We start from the raw sequence: 18,975 nt of genomic DNA, 5'->3' as shown, positions 1-18,975 counted from the left end.
CATTTTTGCGCGATCCTCTATTTCCAGTTATTCGGAAACTTCATCTAAGCCCCGAACTTACTATTGATCCACCCGCTAGTAAGCTTCTAAAGGTTCACTGTGCTATCGCACATATTCTGAAACTTAGCGGTGCGGGAGAGTATATAGACAGGACGCTTCGGGAGATGACTGAAGTTTGCGTCAGCGCAGATGGCTCCACAGATCTAGGACGCCTTGTAAGATCGCGGCTGGGTAACTGGTCAAATGTATTAGCTGTTTACTAGCTTAATTTCTCTGACTTGCGTGACGTAGCAAATGCTTATGCAAGCTTTAATTCAAAATAGCTATCTCGCGAAAGTCTTTTGTCTCTTGTATCAAGGAACCCCACAAAAAAAGATAACAGTCCTCCCTAGTTGTCGTCCCCATATTCCTCAATGGTTATACCAGAATGTCGAAAGTGACCTTAGCGCTGCGTCTTTTCGTACCAACAGTATTGACTCATGCTTGCAGGATAGCATCGAAGCCCTGATCAGGCGAAGTTTCGTAGTATTCCCAACTTCGCTTAATATAAGCCTCAGATGGGAAAGAATTCCTCAATAGGGTTCAGCTCTGGTGAGTATGACGGGACGAACAGTAATTTTACCCCGGCTTCAGAGCACATCTGCTTGACTCTCTCAAAGTGGTGAAAAATGCATTATCCATTACTAGCACAATTTTTGCAGAAAGCGACAGGCATCTTATGTACGAAGCCGGTGTACATCTTCTGCATGTCTTTGTAAGTGCATCATATGCTGAAATTCTATATCATCACAGAAGTTGCATTTGCGGTCCTGCAAATGAGACATCTTGAAGTGTCTCCTCAGGCCGTAGTGGTCGGAGTATTTCTTGCGGCACTGGAAACACACCTGAGGCTTCAAATCTTCCTTTATTTGTTCATCCAGGGCGGCGGCTTGCTCTTCCCAGGCTGATATACTCGGACGAACCTCGGACTTCTGTTTGCGAGCCGGTGGTCGAGCAATGCACTCCTCATCCTCAGCCGGTGCAGGGCGCTTTGGCCTTCCCCGAAGTGGGCCACCTTCAGGAAACCCACAATACTGGATTGCAGCTGCAACGGCTTGATTACGCCTCATCCACTCGTCCTCTAGTGAATCCGAAGTAGGCCACGTGAAGAAGGTCTCAATGAGTAGGATTTGTTCCGGGGGCATAGCGAACTCCTGCCGTAAGATCTCGCGCGCGGGTTCGTCATTCACTGCACCACCACTAAGCTGCCTTTTAATATCGATCACTGCCTGTTTCTGGCTGAAATCTCGGCGTAATTGCTTTCGTTGTTTTTCCTGCAGACTCCGGCGCAGATTCTTGACTTTCCGCTTCTGGTCCTCCAGCAGTGCGTCCAACGCCGAATCGTCAGAGCGATTGCGCTGAGTTTCCAAGTCAGCCTGCCATCGGACAGCTGCCTGGAGCACCGGATCCTTCTCTACCAATGCCCGATCTGACTCGCTAAGGTATCGAGGGCGGCGCTTGTCGATCCAGCGACTCATCCGTGTCACCGCTCGGGTAAACTCCACGTCAGGATTTAGGCCACACATGATTTCTTGCAATCCAGCATGTCTGCGCGGACGGTAGTGTTTGACAAAGGTTTTACTACTCGCGTGCAACATGATCACATTGCGTTGAGCCTCACTGACGAATCCTAGGCTAAATATTTAGTTCTTGAACCCGCACAAAGATGGGCAAAAGAAAACCACGTACCGCTTTCGTCAAGTAGCTGCCCGCCTCCATACCGAAACTGATGGGAGAAGAACGGATTGAGAAACCCATGGATCTCACTCAGACTCCGAAGCTGGCCGTGCAGCGTGTTGCCGTTCAGCGGAGTCTCCCAGAGAATGTTAGGCTGACCGTTGACCAAGTCAACTCTTGGGAAGACATAGTAGTTGTCCGTTTCGGGCTTCAGAGGAAGTGGCATTTCCTGTCGGTCATCCTCAACCAGAAGCCTCCGAAGGTCATCCATTGACTTCAATTCTGGCGCCGCAAAAGCACGGGCATAGAACAAGATGCTGAAAAGCAAAACGTGTGGACTGAAAACAAGCGATACACCGTATACAATTTCAGGTAAAGCAAATGTGTTACTATGGAAGGTTAGCTTTCTTCAAGACAAAAGATACTGGATATGAGCATGGGAGAGATATTCGAAACAAAGAGCTCCATACAGTTTTGCCATCCCAAGGTTCTTTACAATTTCAGGTTTGAGTTCGATCATTGGCACAGGAGGACCTCCGTGTGGATCTCGCTGAAGAGTGATCTGGAGGTGCTTGAACTGCAGGCTTAGGACTGCATGTTTCCGGTTGACGGTAAACAGTCCTATGACATTGTAAAGGCATAGACTTATCCTCTGGAACCCTAGGTGAAATCGCTTTTCGCGGGTCTGGAGAATGGTTTCGTTCAAGGGAACCATATCTTCAATATAGACTGGAACATTCTCCCGTGGCTGTTTATCAAGTCCGTGTTTATCGATCAAGTGTTTCAGACCCTGCTCGGCAACGTCAAATGTCAGATCAAACCTCATACTGCCACCATTGGACCTAAGAGCAGCTTACCGTGCGAACAGCCTCACCCATCTCCTCGCTCATCTCATGTTTGGTGACTCGTGTGTAGTAGACCCGGAAGTACTTCCAGTCCGCTTGAATAGCGCTCGCCTTTTTGTAACCCTTGAGACGGCGACCGTTGGAATTGTACTTCAACTTGAGACAAAAATTGAGAAACAGATGCATATCATTCGGTGTTGCCTGCTGTAAGGCTTCTTCTGCATCCTCCCACTTCGGATCGGCCGACGGTTTGATTGCATTCACCCGACAGTATCTGCCCACGACAGTAAGTCAGATGAGAACCACCAGTAACAAACAAGACCCCTAAGGACGGGTCTAAACCAGAAGTCACTCACCGCGCCCAACGGTTCTTCAGCCGAAGTTTCTGAACCTTGGTATTAGAAGACTTTCCATAATCCTCCGGTACATTAGCAAGATCCTCATCGGTATCGTCAGCCGGGTCTTCGTAGCGAGCACGGTGCAGCTGTTCCACAGTCAACACGCACACATCCTTGGCGGATGGCGGAGGACAATTTGCAGGACCTGCTTCGACACTGGCATTGATGCTAGTCTTTCCACGTGTGGCTTTTCGATACCTTGACGAAGGACGTTCTAGATCCGCAAGTTCGGTGTCCGTTTCGGAAACGTAAGGTGAATCGTCTTCGGTGACAGCAGATGTGCTCGACGTTTCACTGGTGCTGATTTGAGAGGCAGAGCGGGACTTTTTCCGAGACATTATCAAAGTCCTTGCTAAACGAAGATCGAGGTGAGATGGAGGCTTGAGGAGCAGGGATGCAAGGATGCAAGGCGAAGAAAGATGGAAGGTAATAGAATCCAGAGGGAGATTGTGGAATCCGAAGTTCCGTCAGAGCTGATGAGAGAGTCAGGAAACATGGAACGGGAAAGCAGTATTTATAGCCATCGCGACTAGGCGATAGCCAGTGTCGGGCTGAGGAGGCTCAGAGAAGGCCATCTTCGGCGCGCGCATGAAACGGAGCGCAGGTAGCGGCGATGGTTGACGGTTCAAGGGACTTCAGCGACGAGAGAGGATGGAAGCCGAAGCGCCCTTTGGAAAAGCTTCCTCAGGCAGAAACAGATGCGCTCGATGGGTGCGTGCACAGAGAGTGCGGGAGCGTGGCATAAGGTAGTTGCTGGAAGGGTGCCATTTTCGGCGTCAGTTGCTGCCATTTCGGGCAGCAAAAAAGCAAGTCGCAATTCTTTAAGAGTTATTATCTTATTATCTAAAGATTAATTATATAAAAAATATTTATAATTCTACTTAAAAAAGGATTTATATAAATTAACTAATTATTTACTACAGTACTAATTCTATTAGTTTAGAAACTAGATAATAATATATAATTCTATATTAATTACTAAAAGTTAAATAAATAAATAATAAATAATTATTATTCTCTACTACTAATTTATAAAATATTATAAAATATAAGTTAAGTATATTAGTTTATTAAATTTAATAATATTATTACTATATTTTATAAGATCTATATCTATTTAAAAAAAAATAAAAGATAATTTTTTAATTATATTATAGTCTTTATAAGTAGAATATTATCTTCTTTAAATTAACTAATATATTAGCTATATTTTAAAAATATATTAACTAAATCTTATATAAGTATCTAGACAACTTTATATTAGTTTATATAAATAATATAATTATTTATTTTAATAAAACCTTATCAAATTATTAATAAAAATTAATAAAATATTGTAAAAATTATTAGATATAAGACTATAATATAATATTATAAAATCTAAGTTTAAATAGGAATTAATAAAATATCTTAACTCTATTATATAAGCTAAAAAAGAGATTTATATTAATTCTAAGAAAATAAAGACTATTAAAGTATAAGAAATACTAAAAATAATATAAGATATATAAAACTTTATTGGATTTATAAATTTTTATTAATTTTTTATTCTATAATTTATTAACTTTTCAGTACTATTAAACTATTTAATAAAAAAAATATAATTTTTAAATAAAATAAGAATTATTAATAAGTTTTTATAAAATTAAAAGACTTCTTTATTAATATCCTAATTCTAGTATATTTTAAGAAAAAATAATAAATAATTATTAAAGTAAATATTTTTAGTTAAGTAATAAGTATAGTTTTATCCTAATATAGACCTAATAAATAGTTATAACTATATATTTATCTATTTTAAAAGTTATTATTAATAGAATTAAATTATAAGATCTATAATAAAAAACTATTAGTTATTATATATATTTTATATAAATAAAAATTAGAGCTAAAAATAATTCTATAATTTATTATTATAATTAATTATAAAAATTTATAATATTTTAGAAAAGTATAACAACTTAATAAATAATAAATATATTAAATAGATTTTTTAATTAAGTTTAACTTTAAATTTATTTATTAACTAGATAAACTAGTAGTTTAGCTAGATATATTATTAAAGTAGAATTAAATAAAAATTAGATAAAAAGATTCTATTATTTTAGATTATTTTTTTAAATAGATTTTTATTAATAAAAAATTTAATTTATAAATTAATTATTAATTAATCTAAATATAGATATATATTTTATATATCTAATTATTAACCTGTAGTTAGGTATAAAAACTTTAACTAATCTAACCTGATCTGGCTATTAGCTACTCTATAGTAGATTTTATATAATTATAATCAGGGTATATAGAGAAAAATATTTATAAATTAGAATAAAGAAATAGTTAATAATAATTTATTTGTTTTATTTTAATAAAATTTTTCTTTATATCTACTGCTAGAATAATATTAGATATTCTAAAATAATAGAATTTTTAATTTAAAAAAACTAGTTTTATCTCTTCTAGTAGATAATAATTAATCTAATTTAGATAATCTGTAAAGTATTCTTATAAATAATGGATTAAATATCAGATTAAGAAAATTTTATATTATATATTAAACTATCTTTATTTAAAAATACAATATTAAAATAGAACAATATTTTAAGAAAAAAACTCAACTCTTTAATACTATTTTATAATAGAAATAGATATTAAAATTGAAAAATAAAATAATATTTCTTGAATTGATTATAAGATAATATTACTATATTCTTTATCCTATACTCATAGTTAGTTTTTAAATAAAAAAATAATAAAACTTAGTTTAGATTACTGGAAACTAGGTATTTTAATATTTTTAAGTAAATTATAATGATATTTTTAATAAATTACTATTTAAAGTTAAATTTTTTAGTACTAGTATACTCTAAGATATATTTTAAATCAAATTCTATATTTAGTTTAAATAATTTCTCTATTCCCTATGAAAAATAGAAGCTGGGAAATTGAAAACTTAAATAATGATATCATTTAGAATATAAAAAATATACCTGGAGATATAGATTAATATATCAATATAAACTTAAATAATAAAATACTGAATATATATATAATATACTAGTTTTTTTTATAAAGTAGTTAGGAGAACCTCAAGTACTATATGATTTATAAGATTAAATAAAAGTCCTATCATTCAATAGAAAAAAAAATCTTTATTAAATAATAATTAACTAATTCAAACTTCTACTATATTATAAACTCTTTACTTTATTAAAGAATAGTTCTTATAAATATATAAATTAGATTCTCTACTGAAAATCAGAATATTATTTATAGTTTATATAAAATAAGAATAGTTAATAGTAAAAGCCCTATAACTAGTAGGTTAAATATATAATAAATCTTTTTTAAAAAAAAACCTAGAAAAGATATTTTATATTTTTATTATATTTTAATCTTCCCTTAAGTGGAATGTAATTTAACAGCAACAGAAGATACTTATATATCATCAAAATATCTTAAGTTTTTATATATTTATTACAGGAAAGAAGATGTTTTTTATAAAATGGACTTTTATATAGTTATAATAAAAATATAAATAAATAAATATATAACAGTAGGAATTTGTATATAGTCATCTACGAAACTACTAGTCTACCGGCGTGTGGCTTATGCGTGGCCAAAAGTTGGGTGGGCGCCGCCCTGAGTGAGCTTAGGGTAAGGCCGCTTTACAGTCGCGCGACTTGGGTGGGACGCGGGTGATTTGGGTGAGTGCGTAATAGACAGGGTGAGCCACTCACCCTGTGCTCGCCGGCCTCGCGTGACCTGCCGTGACAATCAGTCGGCTAAACTCTGATTTCCACCCTTACCCAGTAAACCTTTTAACATTGGCTACTAGATTTATAGCTCGGAAAACTAGATAGCTTGGCAGGATGGCATAGCCACGAAATCAGCGCAAGAATGCTGCTGCCTGGGGATACCTGTTGCCCTGCTTGATTAGTGTTGCAGACAGGAAACTAGATCTTGGACCAGAAGCCTTGATATGCTTCAGCGGCTGTGAGCTTACTGTGTTTACAAGCATCAAGCAAGGATAATTGAAAGTAAATGCAGTAAAGAAGAGTATGTTAAAGAGGCACGGCTGTTGATAATTCTGTTATGTAGAAGTAAAATTTATTCTGTGGTTATACCCAGCTTGAAAACTCACCTAGGTGTCCGCAGAGGTTCTGCTATCTTCACGTTCAGCAATTCCATAGACTGCGGTTCTTGATTAGCTGAGCTTCATTTTTATATCAGTGACAACTCGGAGCCTAAAGAGCGATAGCGGGTGGTGTGGTCTGAACACTGAACCGTGGAAGCAGAAAAGAGGCTTGAGTTCATTCTAAGAGAGAGAGTCCTGTGTGTTTTTGTTTTTAAAACTAATGAATGTTGCGAGTCGGCTTGTTCCAAGCTTCGTTCTCCTCAACTTCGTTGTTTAACAAGAATAGCAAAATCGACGAATCTCCATGTTATCGAGTTTTCTGAAGTTGACTTTGACAAATTGACAGCCTGCTGCTTTTTTCTCTTCCTGCTCGATCTGCATTAAGTTTTATGACAATGATAATGATACACCTTGTGGCCAAGCAGAAGTTTCCCACTATCCCGCATCGATGCAATCAGCTTTTCCAGTGAGGCAGCTATCTAGCATCGTGTGCGGTCTAGTACTGGTAGTCGTTACAAGGTGTTGAAACTCAAATCTGGAAGTACGAAGTGATCGACTACCTCACTACCTAACCTCTCCCAAAACTGAATCCCTTCAGAGTTCCTACATTCTGCCCCAGCTGCAAACCCGAATTATGAGAACCCGAAAACGTCGCATTCGACACATTGGCGGCCCGCCTATTCTTCTCCGGAAGAACAATCTTGGACGCCCACTGGGTAAGAACCCGAGCCACCTTCTTGAAATCCTTGTCATCCTTGCCGTCGTACTGGCTCAGCCGGAGCTGATTGCGCGCCAGGCGCTCAGGAGGAGGAGCATCGGGGCCTCGGGCCAACGCCTCATCAACGATCTTCACGTCCTTGGCCGCATAGAAACCTTCCACCTGGAACTCCGCCCCTGCTTGCTTGAGCTCGGCAAACCGCTGTGGGATGGCGCTCAGGCGATGTAACCGGTCCTTCAGGCCTGACTCGCTGGGGATCTCCGCCTGCGCGACTTGGAGATATTTTATGGCTGCAGCTAGCGATCCCGGCTGGAAATGGGGGGTTCCCAGTAGTAGAATACCATGGATATAACCAATTAGCTCTCTTTTCCTGGGATGTTCGGCGGCTCGGACTAGGGCCTAGACATGAGAGAATCTCCTACTTTAGTGGGCTGTTTGCCATGGACAGCGAGCGAGCGAGGATATCGTACATTCTCTAAAACAACGCCACCGAGACAATGTGCGACGAAAATAATCGGTCTTTCTTCCTGTTTTGCTACGTCAACTAGCTGGATCAAGAGGCACGGGTACAGCAGAGCGGATCTGGGAAGAAAACCTTTTCTTTCTCAGTTCGATGGTCCATCAGCTCGTTGATCAGGTCGTTGGAAATGTCCGTGATTTCGTCATCCTCGTCAAAAAAGACACCGATGGCCGCTTCATACTCGAACGACAGGATACATGCGTCGGAGATTTTACCCGGGAGCAGCTTTTCAGGCCAGAAGACATCCGCCTCGGATGTCCACGGTGCTTGGTCGCTGTGTAAGCCGTGGACAAACACAATACTGTCGCGGGTTTTTCGGGTAAGTACGCTGATTTATAGAATGCGATGTTCTGGGCTAGCGAAAGACATCGGGCCAATCTTACTCAACTTTGGCGTTGGCCGGTTCCCGAACCGCTTTGATAGACATTTTTGAAGATGAATGCAGTGGGACCTAGGAAAGCTAGCTAGGATAGGTAGCAAGCAAGCAATTGATGATCCTTTGCGATAACCAAGGACTTTTGACTATACAATGCAGAAGGGGTGAATGGCAAAGGGGTGACGACATACGACCAAGGTAGAAGCGTGGAAAATTCACAACCAGACGAAAGATTCACCTTGAGATCCGCTTCCTGCTTGTTTGTTTATTAGTCTACAGGCAAGCCTAGCCTGTATTTTCTCATTACAAAAATAACACAAAGCGGCTCGAGCACTACGCCTGGTCATATCTTGGCGCCGAGCGATTCGGCTCCATGAATGGGTTGGCTGAAGTCTCGGCCCTCCCCGAGTCCCCGTGTGTCAAGCCCATGCAGAACGTTCAAAGAGGCAGGAAGGGCAGTCATGCTATTAGGCTAAATAAGCTCGTTAATCTCCAATCTCGTATAAGTGGTGGAACGAGGCGTTCTTTCTATGAGATCTCGCCTATCAATGGCTACCAGATTTCGGCTGGCTAAATGTGCGGTTCCTCATGTTACATTGATTGTCTGATGAACCAATGATACCGGTATGTGTGTCCGGTATGAAGAGGTCGCAGTCACTCCGGGAACTCTTGAGATGGACGGGAATAATTCACTCCCGGACCACTGCGTCTCAATGTCCTTTCACCGGTGCACGTGGTGGATGAAGGATACCGTCTGAGCCTTGAGGAAGAGGGACTATCAACAGGGCGGACGAGAACTATCCTTCCTGGTTCCCAGTTCAATACTTTGAAGGTTTCCGCTGGAGGGCCGGGCAAGTCGCAGAGCCTAGGGTTGCTGTATCGGCCCCGAGCAGTAAATGGCCACGGACTGGTATTAGCTGAGTTAATGAAAATAACTACCCCGCCCTGATTGTTGCTACCTAACACACACACCCCATTCTTGTGGAGCAGTCTCTCACAAGTGGATATCTGATCTTATTCTGGAACTGCACTATTAGGCAATTGAGTATGCTGTAGTCTCGAAGAATAGATTAATACGTTTGTGCGTAGAATCCTATTGTTCTCCAAACTGGGACTCGTATTTTTCACTCTCCGGAGTCCAAGTGGGGTTGGAGGGGGACATGAATGCGGCTGGAGCCTGGGGCCAAGAGTCACAGACAGCTGTTGGCTCTCCATTGGTTGGCTGGTTTAGTTGCTGACTTGACATCCGGATCTCTCAGCCCCAGTTCTGCTCCCCTGTATAGCAGGTAAGGCGCTGGACTCTGCTGGTGCTCATTAAATATTGGCTTTCCGGTGTTTGAGTCCAAACAGCATCATTGATGTACGTCTCTCCCTCATTCAATCTCGCTCCAGCATTCGTCTTTCACGCTTGCCTCCAACATGGCTACCCAGGGGCAACTCGACGCGGTACAGGCGTCCGACATTGCTCAGCTCTGGTAACGAGCAGACGAGGACTATGAGAAGAGAACCAAGAGGTCTTTCCACCTGGCCCAGTTCAGCAACATCCAACAAATAATGAAGGGCACGGAAGGCATGTCGAATGAATTTAAGGATTTCCGGCATGACCGATCGAAAACAGACAATGTGCGGACTGCATTGAAGAATAATTTACAGCTGATTCAGAAGGTCGTTAATATGGTCGAGGTGGTCGGGAATGCTGCATCAGTATGTTTTCTTACATGGAATCATCAGCGCGTATGCTATTGATGCTGATGCTGATGCTGATGATGGTTAACATGCTTTCCCCCCCCCCGCAATTCCAGCCAGCTTGATTTCTACGGCCTTTGGACAGGTCATGCAGGTGCGAGACTCTGGTTGATCACAAAATGCCGAGTTGGGTTTCTGATAACGCCCTAAGTCTTTTGCCTCGGTATCCGCCGACTACGACAAAATCATGGGCTTCTTCGACTTCACGCATCGCTTCTTCGACCGGCTCTCCATGATCGAGGATAAAACTCCCCAGCAAGCGCCGTTCCAGCGATGCGTTGCGCGGGTCTTTTCAGGCATGCTGACCATTTATTCCGTGGCGCAGGAATATGCCGAGAAGAAAAGATCCAGTGAGCAGCTTTTCCTTGATTACGCTCTCTCTCTCTCTCTTTCTTTTCTTCAATTTTGTTTTTCTCTTACAGCGGTGTTAATTAAGATTCTCTCATCTAGAAAAGTGGTTTTCTAGTTTGGTTGATGGATCGGATGGGGCTCTTTCTGGTGCCATCCAGGAAATGGAGGAGGCCGTGAACGAGCTGACGCAAGCCGTTGGCCTAACCACGCTGCGAACCGTCGATATCCTCGACAAGATCATACAAAGCATTAACGGAAATGTCGAGTTCCTCGTAGCGCAGGTCACTGTAATCGATGGACGAATGGAGGCCATCAAATCCGACACGATCATCGAACAAACCCAGGCGCTGGACCTGAAACAGGACGCTATGCTCAAGATGTTGGAGGAGCAATCCCCACTCTTCAAAGACGCAGTTCAATGTTTCGAGTCTATCCAAATGGGGTCTAATCTCGGGCAGAGTATCCAGACCAGTTTGCTGAAACTGGACGTCGTAAGGCTCCGGCTGACTCGGTGGGGTGAGTGGGTTGGACTGTCGAACGTGGCCGACGGCGATGCGAAAGAGCTCCAGATGACGAAGCTCGCTCTCGAAGCTCAAGAGTAGGTCCAGGATCTTCTGACTCAGATGTCGGAGCTCTTTGCGGAAGCTGAGGCGGCGTCGAAGCGATTGCGACGACGCAATCCAAGCTTGAAAGTGCTGGACCCCGCCGAAGAGCTAGACGGCGTCACAGCTTCACTGCACCAGAAGAAGGAAGATCTCGCTAAGAAGCGACAGGGAAATTCCGAGTTGGAGCAGGATCAAGTGATTATTCTATACGAGGAGAAGAATCTCGCCCGGCTGGCCGAGGACATCAACGGATTAGCGGACGGGTTGGTAGATCTTTTCCCGGGTATTCAGGAAGGACAACGCAAGCTGTGTGAAGAAGAGGGGTCTGAATTGAACGCAAACGAGGGTGCTCTTTCGCCACTGAAGGAGGTCGCTGCTGGCCAGGACAAGCTGCTGAGTGACACGGTTGTCAAAGCCATTCAACCACCACCACCTACACCAACAGTGTGGTGTTTTCGGGACCTAACTCGGGCTTCCAGATAAGGAACAATTCCGGCAAGATTAGTGGTGTCCTCTTTGGCGGTTCCTAGTTGCCTCTGGTGATATCGGCCGAAGAATGAATAGTGAATGCATATATATGTTGATTTCAATTCTCATCTACCATCACGACCATGAAATGCATATAGTATTCCTGGTGTCCATATAAGACGAAAAGCGAGTTAGAGAGAGGAAACCGGTTCGAGTATCGCAGTGGAACGACCGAGAGAAATTGATTGATATAACCTCCCCACAGCTGCTACAAAAGGAACGACATACGAACTGGCCTACCAATGTTAGTAAACCGCATCTGACCTAACCCTGACAGAGACTGAATCTTCAACGGTCAAGAGAACTGCCTGGTTAATTCCATCCCCACTCCGACTTCCAGCCAGGTAACTAACCCGCTGCTGAGCAATTGGCGTCAGAGCTGAAGTGTTTCCAATATTGATGTAAACTCCGTCGATCAATGTCGAAGCTTGAAACTAGACCGTTGCTGAATCCAACAACCACTCGATCGCCACGCACATCACAAGAACAAACCTGGAAATCAGGCAATAGCCGAAGGAAGGGCATGGTTCCGTATGTAATCCACTGGGCTCTTACATAGAGGTTCTGTAATAAATCCGAATCCGACCTCACTGGCAGTTCCTCCTCTCCTTCCTCCGCCACGGTGCTCTCAAGTGATATTGGTCCAATGGCTGTTTCAAGGTATCGGTTTCCTGCTGCGAATTTTACGGCATAAACCTGCTCTGATGTTTTAATTACCTTCCATGGCAAGGACGACTTGATATGACTACCGAGAGCGCGCCCCAGAAATTTCGAGGCTTTGAGCGATCTTTTAATGTTCCAGACCCTGATGGTCTGATTACCACAGACTGCTGCGATCTGCTGGCTGTCGGATGAAAAGGCCACTGTAAGGATTGTTGTGCGTGCATGGGAACCTGTTATAAGGGCTGCCGAGACCGCCGTAATGACGCTCTCAGGATTGCACTCGAGTGTCTTCTGGAGGTCTCCCGTTTTAGCATCCCAAAGCTTAATTGTTTTATCTTTGGAGGCTGATGCAATTAGCTTGCCATCAGGTGAGAAGGTCAAAGAGGTGACTCTGGTTTGGTACCCGTCGTCCGAGCCGATCAGGGACGAAAATTTGCTGCTGTGGGCTGCCAGTGTCTTCTTGCGGTCACCTGTGGCAGGATCCCAGAGACTAATTTTGCCGTGCTCATGGCCTGTCGCAATCAGCCTACTGTCAGGTGAGAAGGCGACAGTGTTGAAATTGTCGTCGCTCTCAAGTGAATTCTGTAGGTCACCTGTGGCAGCATCCCAGAGGTTGACTGCTTCGTAAGAGAACGAGGCGATCTGCTTGTTGTCTGGTGAAAAAACCACAGCAAAGACTGTGTTTTGATGGCCTGCTAGTGTTTGCTGGAGATCGCCCGTTGCAGCATCCCAAAGCTTAATAGTTTTGTCAGCGGAGCCTGATGCAATCACCTTGCCGTCTGGTGAAAAGGCTACCATTGGAACCCACCCTGAGTGGCCTACGACATTCTGGGTTGCACCTATGGTATTATCCCAACGCCGGATAGTGGAATCAGTAGAGCCTGTAACGATATGCTTGCCGTTCGGTGAGAAGGCCATGGACGTAACTATGTCTGGGCATGCTAGCGTTTTTTGAATATTGCCTGCAACATCCCAGAAGATCATGCAATTAGCAAAGCCTGCAGCGATCTGTTTACTGTCGGGTGAGAAGGCCACCGTGAAGGCGTCAGGGTATGCCAATGTCTTCTGGAGATCACCTGTTGCAGCATTCCAAAGATTGATAGTGTCAGAACAGGCTGATACAATTTGCTTGCCATCTGATGAAAAGGCTACAGCTTGAACCGTGCTTGTGTGGCCGACTAGTGTTCTCTGAAGGTCACCTGTGGAAGTATCCCAGAGCCTGACCGTGCGGTCACGAGAGCATGATACGAGCTGCATGTCGTCTGGTGAGAAGGCCAGAGCTATGATCATGTTTGAATGGCCTGTAAGTATCTTCTGGTGGTCTCTAGTAGCCGTGTCAAAAAGCATGATAAATATATCATCCTGAGCATGACCGATTGCCGCGATCTGCCTGCAATCCGCCGAGAAAGCCAGGGCGTGGGGTTGGCGCTTTTCTGGGTACTGCAAGTGGAAGCAGTCCTGACGGTCGCCTGTGGTGGTATCCCATAGCATAACGGAGCGATCATAAGCGCCTGATATAATCAGCTTGCTATCTGGCAGGAAAGCCATAGCTGTGGTCAGCTTTGAGTGATATAGCGTTTGCTGAAGGCTACCTGTAACAGTATCCCAGAGCTTAATTGTGCCATCCTCAGAGCTTGATGCTATCTGCTTGCCGTCCGGTGAAAAGGTAATAGTGCTGACAGTTTCCAAATGGCCTGCTAGTGCCTGTATCAAAGGCGTCCAACCGTCCTCCCATTGAGGAGCCCTTCCCAGCCATACAGGAACTTTGTGAAGGTTTTCTTCTTTCACAACACTTGAATCAGGACTGAAAATGATGGCAGAGCTGTAGATTTGCAGTGGCCAGTGTGAAAAAGTCTGGTAGTGTCGCAATAAAAAACGCATAGCCTCCTGCACGAATGCTAAAGCTTGACAGTCATCCTTTTTCAACTTGATTAGTAAAGACGCAGACGTCAGAGAAAGCATTGAGAACTCACTTTGAATACTTCTTCCAGTGCTCTCAACGCGTCAAAGGCCTTTGGTAGCCTGTCCAACAGACTTAGGCATTCTAGCCATTCCAACAACTTTGTGTGTAGGAATACGTTAACTTCTCTCTTGTCGCCGTCGTTGCTTGTGTTCTTTAGATGTGACACCCAGAACATAGCTGCGTAGTCTACGCGAGACAGTATGCCATGCTTTGGTCCATTTTGTAGAGCTTTTAAAGAGTCTCTGGTGGCATCAGGCCGCGGCAAGTCCACAAGGTTGGGCTTGAGACATTCTGATAAATAGGACAGACAGGCGAGGAGGATTTCTTCATGTCCGAAGCGTCCATGAGAGTCGAGTATAGACAGGCCATTCTCTCCGGCCAAGAAGTCTCTCGCTGACTGATGAACAAACTCGATGTTGTCTTCGCGCAACCGGATGAAAGAAGCACAGCAATCGACTAATGCTCTAATGGCGTCCTCTTCATCGGTTAGGCCGATCACGCTAGCGACTTCCTCCACTTTCAGAGGCCGGTATACCGTCATCATGGCCTTGAGCAGCCGCATACACTTCTGTACTTCAACCAGTTCACCTTCGTTGAGCTGGTTCAATACCTGATTATAAAACGGATGCAAACCAGGCGGCAAGCTTTGAACTGTGGACAAAGCGTCATCTCGGCAGACACTCTCAAGCGCCTTGCATACCAAGCTTACCCATAGGAAGGTACCTTCCGATCTTTCTGTAAGCTCAGTCTCTATTTCGCTCTTCAGGGCCGTTCCATATTTGTGCTGGCGACTAAGCTCCTCCACCTTAGAAGTGATATAAGCCTCCACTGCCCCAGAAACAGATTGGGAATTGTGTTCCCCATCCAGATTAATCTGCACCTGGTCCTGACCAGCTAATAATACCCGCTCTGCGCCGTCCCATGGTCGGCTTGTCAACATCCACTTGATCTTACCGGGATGATCCAGTCCCTTTCGCACGATGGATTTGAGAAAGTCAACCACGTCGTCATCCTGACATTCATCAAGCGCGTCGACAACCATATAGACCCTAGAGTACTTGCACCGGGCCAACATCTCGAAAAGAATGTTCCACAACGAATGCCACGAGGTTACATCCTCGCTGAAAGACTCCTGTATGGTGTCCCACCGGCGACGGAGCGATTCTTTCAGCTCCGTCCGCTGATTCGCCAGCTGCAGAATCAAGCCCTTGAGAATGGCTTCCAGTGTGTTGAGCTCGTAGTCGGCATTCTGGCAGAAAGAATAAATTACCACGGTGGATTCATCCTGCACCCGGGCGAGCTGCTCGATTAGACCGATTGACAACATGGTCTTCCCCTTTCCAGCGCCTCCCTTGAGCCAAAGCAGGCCGACGTCGTCCCCATTCTCCCAATCTTTGTACTGTGGGTCTTCAAGAATCCACTGGATGGACTGGTTAACCAGCCTGTCCTTGCTCTCTTTCAGACGATTTTTCACAGCCAGGGAGTCCGGGCAGCGCAGAGCATGGAGGCAGATTCGATCGATGTCTTCGGTGGTGTACGCTAGAAACAGCGTTCAGCCTCCCTAATTCAACTAGAAATCACAATGAAAATTACCCCGTGCCACATGGAACTCTGCTGTAATGGAACCAGAATTGTTTCCAATCTGGAGGCCATGATTTGTCGCATTAAAAGCAGTGGGTGTGGCCATCATCATAGCATTTACTGATGCAAGATTGTGCGGGAAGGACGCTGCGAGTTCGGCCAGCTGAATGAGCACCTGCTTTCAATTACACAACTAGGGATGTGGGATGTCAGGTGATGTGTTATTTTGCAAAAGCACAGTACAGTTACAAGAAAAGAATTTGGAAATTCTGCACAGCCCACCTGCAGCTGAAAAAGCAAACGGGAATCACAATCTAATCCTTTACCAAGGATGTGGGCGTTGCTGAAGAGTGATTGGTTGGTTGGCATAGCTAATGCAGGCATCGCTTCCGAATCACTTATTAGTTCCTATTAGAAACGGGAGAGGAAGAATAATTTATAAATTAATTGCACACGGGGCTCTTGGCACGCCCGCCACTCCCTCCCTCCTCCTTAATCGAACTTGCTTCCCCTCTTTCCCAAGCCAATAGCCCCTTCAACCTTGCCTCCGGAACTGATTTACAAGCTCTCTACACAGCGGCACTGATCACTGTTGTTGCGCATCGAATCGGTCCAGAGTTAATCCTCTGTGAGGTACCAACCGAAAATTACGACGACGAAACCTTTGGGCCTCTGAAAATGGCGTACCCCTACGCTAATTGCGGCCGCGAGGGCTGACTTATGTTCTAGTAGAGGAGTTATCTAAGTATCTCGCCAGGGCCTTACAGCGCCCCCCATCCACTATTACCCAGGTTGAGGTTCACAGTTTTGATTACGGGGTATTCGGCGACGAGGAACTCTATTAGTTTAGTCACGGCGGCTTTGCTGGTTGTGTATGCACTCAGTCTGATGCCGGTACTTTGGGTTGAGACTGAGGTTAGGTTGATGGTTGTTCAGGATTCATCAGGAGAGGAGGAGGCTCCGATGGCTTTGAGGAAGGTTTTGGGAGACGATCAGAACGCCTTTGAAATAGATTTCCTATATTCTCATCGTTAGCAGGGCGTACGCATGCTACCACGGTACGGATATACTAAACAACCGGGAGAGGGAAGCATTAGAACTCCGAACCCTGGACAGTCCAAAACGACTCGACAGTACACCCGCCATACGTCTCATTAACAAGATATCCAGCGTTATTAACAAAAACATGTGCAACACCGCACTTGTCCACAATTGTCTCAAAGGCAGCAGTTACCCCGGCTTCATCTCGCACATCGGCGATCAGGGAAAGGACCGTCGTCTCAGGGCTTATCTCCCTGACCTGCATTTTCGTCTCGGCCAGTGCGTCGGCAAAGCGTCCGCGGCTGGTTTAGCCGGCGCGAACGCAACCACAAATCCCTGTTCTCCTGCAATTAGGGCATGATCTATCCTTATCACATTAAGGATTTTTTCAAGCTGATCTATGGCTAATAGTTGGCTGAACTGGCCGCTCCCAAACAAACAGCTTGATCAAACCAAATCACTCTTGATCGCATTGATAACACATGTATGGCAATATCTACTTTTCAACCGGATGCACAAAACCTTGCCAACAAACCTCCTATCACCCATAGGGATAAGTATCCTCACTCCAGCATGTTGGATGTCGGAGTCACGAGTAACTATCATGTTGGACCACAGCTCAGAAACCCAGCACCGGTCTCTCACCCTTCCATCCCTCCAGCCCATACCACAACTACCATAAATCCATTTCTCAAACCAGCTCCCCCACCCCCAGGCTCAAAGATTATCAAGCTCAACCCTCGACAACCTTAACCTGCAGAATATACGGATCCTGGGTATTGAAATTGACTGTGTGCACCCCGCGCGTGAAGACAGTGAGGTAATACTCGTCCGTCGAGTCGTAAAACACGTACGTGCTGCCGAAGGACCCCTGTACCTCGGCCACGTTGATGTCCAGCTGGTACGTGTAGATGATTCCGTCCGCCTTGGTGAACCGATACTTGTCGATGCCGGTCTCGCGCGCGAACACTGTGTCGGTCGCCACCCAGGTGCCGGCCACGGGCCAGCCGGCGTTGTAAGTGCCGGATTTGGCGGCGCTGATGAGTTGGAGGAGGCTTAGGAAAAGGAGGAGGATGTTCATTTTGGCTTCTTTGGTAATATCCTTTGGTTTAGTGGTTGTTTGGTTGCAGTGACGCACTGAGGGAGGAGATGATAGTTGTTTGTGGAAAGTGCAGTTGGGAAATAGCCTGTGAGGAGGTTTATATCCTTCTTCGACGCGGTTGTCGAACAGTATAGCAGGCAGGGTGAATGTCACTATTACGTGATGTCTACCTCAGCAGGACTCAGCCCTTAGCATCTCACTGCTGCTTCCGGATGACTTCGCAGCTGATGCACGCTTCATCACATCACAGGGTCTCATTTCAGCTCGACAGCATGCACCTTGTCCATGAGGACCTGCTCAGCCGGTCTGGACCCTGCGATTCTCCTCATCGCAAGCAGGAATGCCTTTCTCGATCGGTCAATCTGCAAAGTACACAGAAACCGAGCTATGGTAAACGGCACCGCTACCCTGAATAACCTGCTCCAAATGTGATAGCAATCTCCAATATAGGTCAGTGCAGGCACTGCTGATCCCCCGATCGCCGCTCCGATCGACGCGCTCATCTGAGGATCGGCGGGGCGTTCCTCGCCGAGCGCGCGGTATTGGTCGAGGCTGAGGCTGCATTGCAGCTCAGCTGTGCAATGCAGGCTGATTGATTGTTCTCTGAGACATCGGTATCATCGTCACATCATTGCAGTATGATCATAGAAAGAGCGGTGCCAGAAAGCTGAAATGAAGGGATGT

General features: G+C 44.6%; 5 protein-coding genes across 5 annotated transcripts; 1 reads left to right on the top strand and 4 right to left on the bottom strand.

The window, feature by feature from the left end:
• Window positions 1–277: 277 nt before the first annotated feature.
• Window positions 278–3,593, bottom strand: BO97DRAFT_407756 (DUF3435 domain-containing protein). Its single transcript, XM_025695700.1, has 5 exons — window positions 2,918–3,593; window positions 2,574–2,835; window positions 2,187–2,506; window positions 1,729–2,105; window positions 278–1,669 (listed from the first exon to the last, which is right to left on the bottom strand). The coding sequence occupies exons 1-5, from the start codon at window positions 3,295–3,297 to the stop codon at window positions 717–719; spliced, it is 2,292 nt and encodes a 763-aa protein (XP_025548584.1). The 5' UTR covers window positions 3,298–3,593; the 3' UTR covers window positions 278–716.
• A 3,881-nt stretch (window positions 3,594–7,474) lies between these two features.
• On the bottom strand, window positions 7,475–8,928 carry BO97DRAFT_472466 (uncharacterized protein). Its single transcript, XM_025700139.1, has 5 exons — window positions 8,719–8,928; window positions 8,411–8,636; window positions 8,286–8,342; window positions 7,705–8,214; window positions 7,475–7,593 (listed from the first exon to the last, which is right to left on the bottom strand). Exons 1-5 carry the CDS (start codon window positions 8,760–8,762, stop codon window positions 7,573–7,575), a joined length of 858 nt encoding a protein of 285 aa, XP_025548583.1. The 5' UTR covers window positions 8,763–8,928; the 3' UTR covers window positions 7,475–7,572.
• A 1,202-nt stretch (window positions 8,929–10,130) lies between these two features.
• BO97DRAFT_472465 (uncharacterized protein) lies at window positions 10,131–11,943 on the top strand (the record flags this gene model as incomplete). The annotated part of the gene is made up of 7 exons (XM_025700138.1): window positions 10,131–10,186; window positions 10,226–10,419; window positions 10,514–10,551; window positions 10,609–10,807; window positions 10,908–11,406; window positions 11,494–11,857; window positions 11,893–11,943. 7 exons carry the CDS (start codon window positions 10,131–10,133, stop codon window positions 11,941–11,943), a joined length of 1,401 nt encoding a protein of 466 aa, XP_025548582.1.
• Window positions 11,851–16,532, bottom strand: BO97DRAFT_458250 (WD40 repeat-like protein; the record flags this gene model as incomplete). The annotated part of the gene is made up of 4 exons (XM_025699227.1): window positions 11,851–14,530; window positions 14,578–16,106; window positions 16,161–16,323; window positions 16,431–16,532. 4 exons carry the CDS (start codon window positions 16,530–16,532, stop codon window positions 12,290–12,292), a joined length of 4,035 nt encoding a protein of 1,344 aa, XP_025548581.1. The 3' UTR covers window positions 11,851–12,289.
• A 1,117-nt stretch (window positions 16,533–17,649) lies between these two features.
• On the bottom strand, window positions 17,650–18,351 carry BO97DRAFT_407750 (uncharacterized protein). The gene has a single exon (XM_025695699.1). It carries the CDS (start codon window positions 18,268–18,270, stop codon window positions 17,923–17,925), a length of 348 nt encoding a protein of 115 aa, XP_025548580.1. The 5' UTR covers window positions 18,271–18,351; the 3' UTR covers window positions 17,650–17,922.
• Window positions 18,352–18,975: the final 624 nt, after the last annotated feature.

Source organism: Aspergillus homomorphus (assembly GCF_003184865.1).
Source record: "Aspergillus homomorphus CBS 101889 unplaced genomic scaffold BO97scaffold_38, whole genome shotgun sequence".
Taxonomy (NCBI): Eukaryota; Fungi; Ascomycota; class Eurotiomycetes; order Eurotiales; family Aspergillaceae; genus Aspergillus; species Aspergillus homomorphus.
This window is presented reverse-complemented; position numbering and strand designations above follow the sequence as displayed.

Coding starts and splice junctions, on each gene's coding strand:
- BO97DRAFT_472466 (XM_025700139.1), bottom strand. CDS start 8,762: ATGTCTATCAAAGCGGTTCGGGAACCGGCCAACGCCAAAGTTGA. Junction 8,637..8,718: donor CCGGCCAACGCCAAAGTTGA/GTAAGATTGGCC, acceptor AACCCGCGACAG/TATTGTGTTTGTCCACGGCT. Junction 8,215..8,285: donor GTGGCGTTGTTTTAGAGAAT/GTACGATATCCT, acceptor TCTCATGTCTAG/GCCCTAGTCCGAGCCGCCGA.
- BO97DRAFT_407756 (XM_025695700.1), bottom strand. CDS start 3,297: ATGTCTCGGAAAAAGTCCCGCTCTGCCTCTCAAATCAGCACCAGTGAA. Junction 2,836..2,917: donor CTGAAGAACCGTTGGGCGCG/GTGAGTGACTTC, acceptor TGTCGTGGGCAG/ATACTGTCGGGTGAATGCAA. Junction 2,106..2,186: donor AACCTTGGGATGGCAAAACT/GTATGGAGCTCT, acceptor AACCTTCCATAG/TAACACATTTGCTTTACCTG.
- BO97DRAFT_407750 (XM_025695699.1), bottom strand. CDS start 18,270: ATGAACATCCTCCTCCTTTTCCTAAGCCTCCTCCAACTCATCAGCGCC.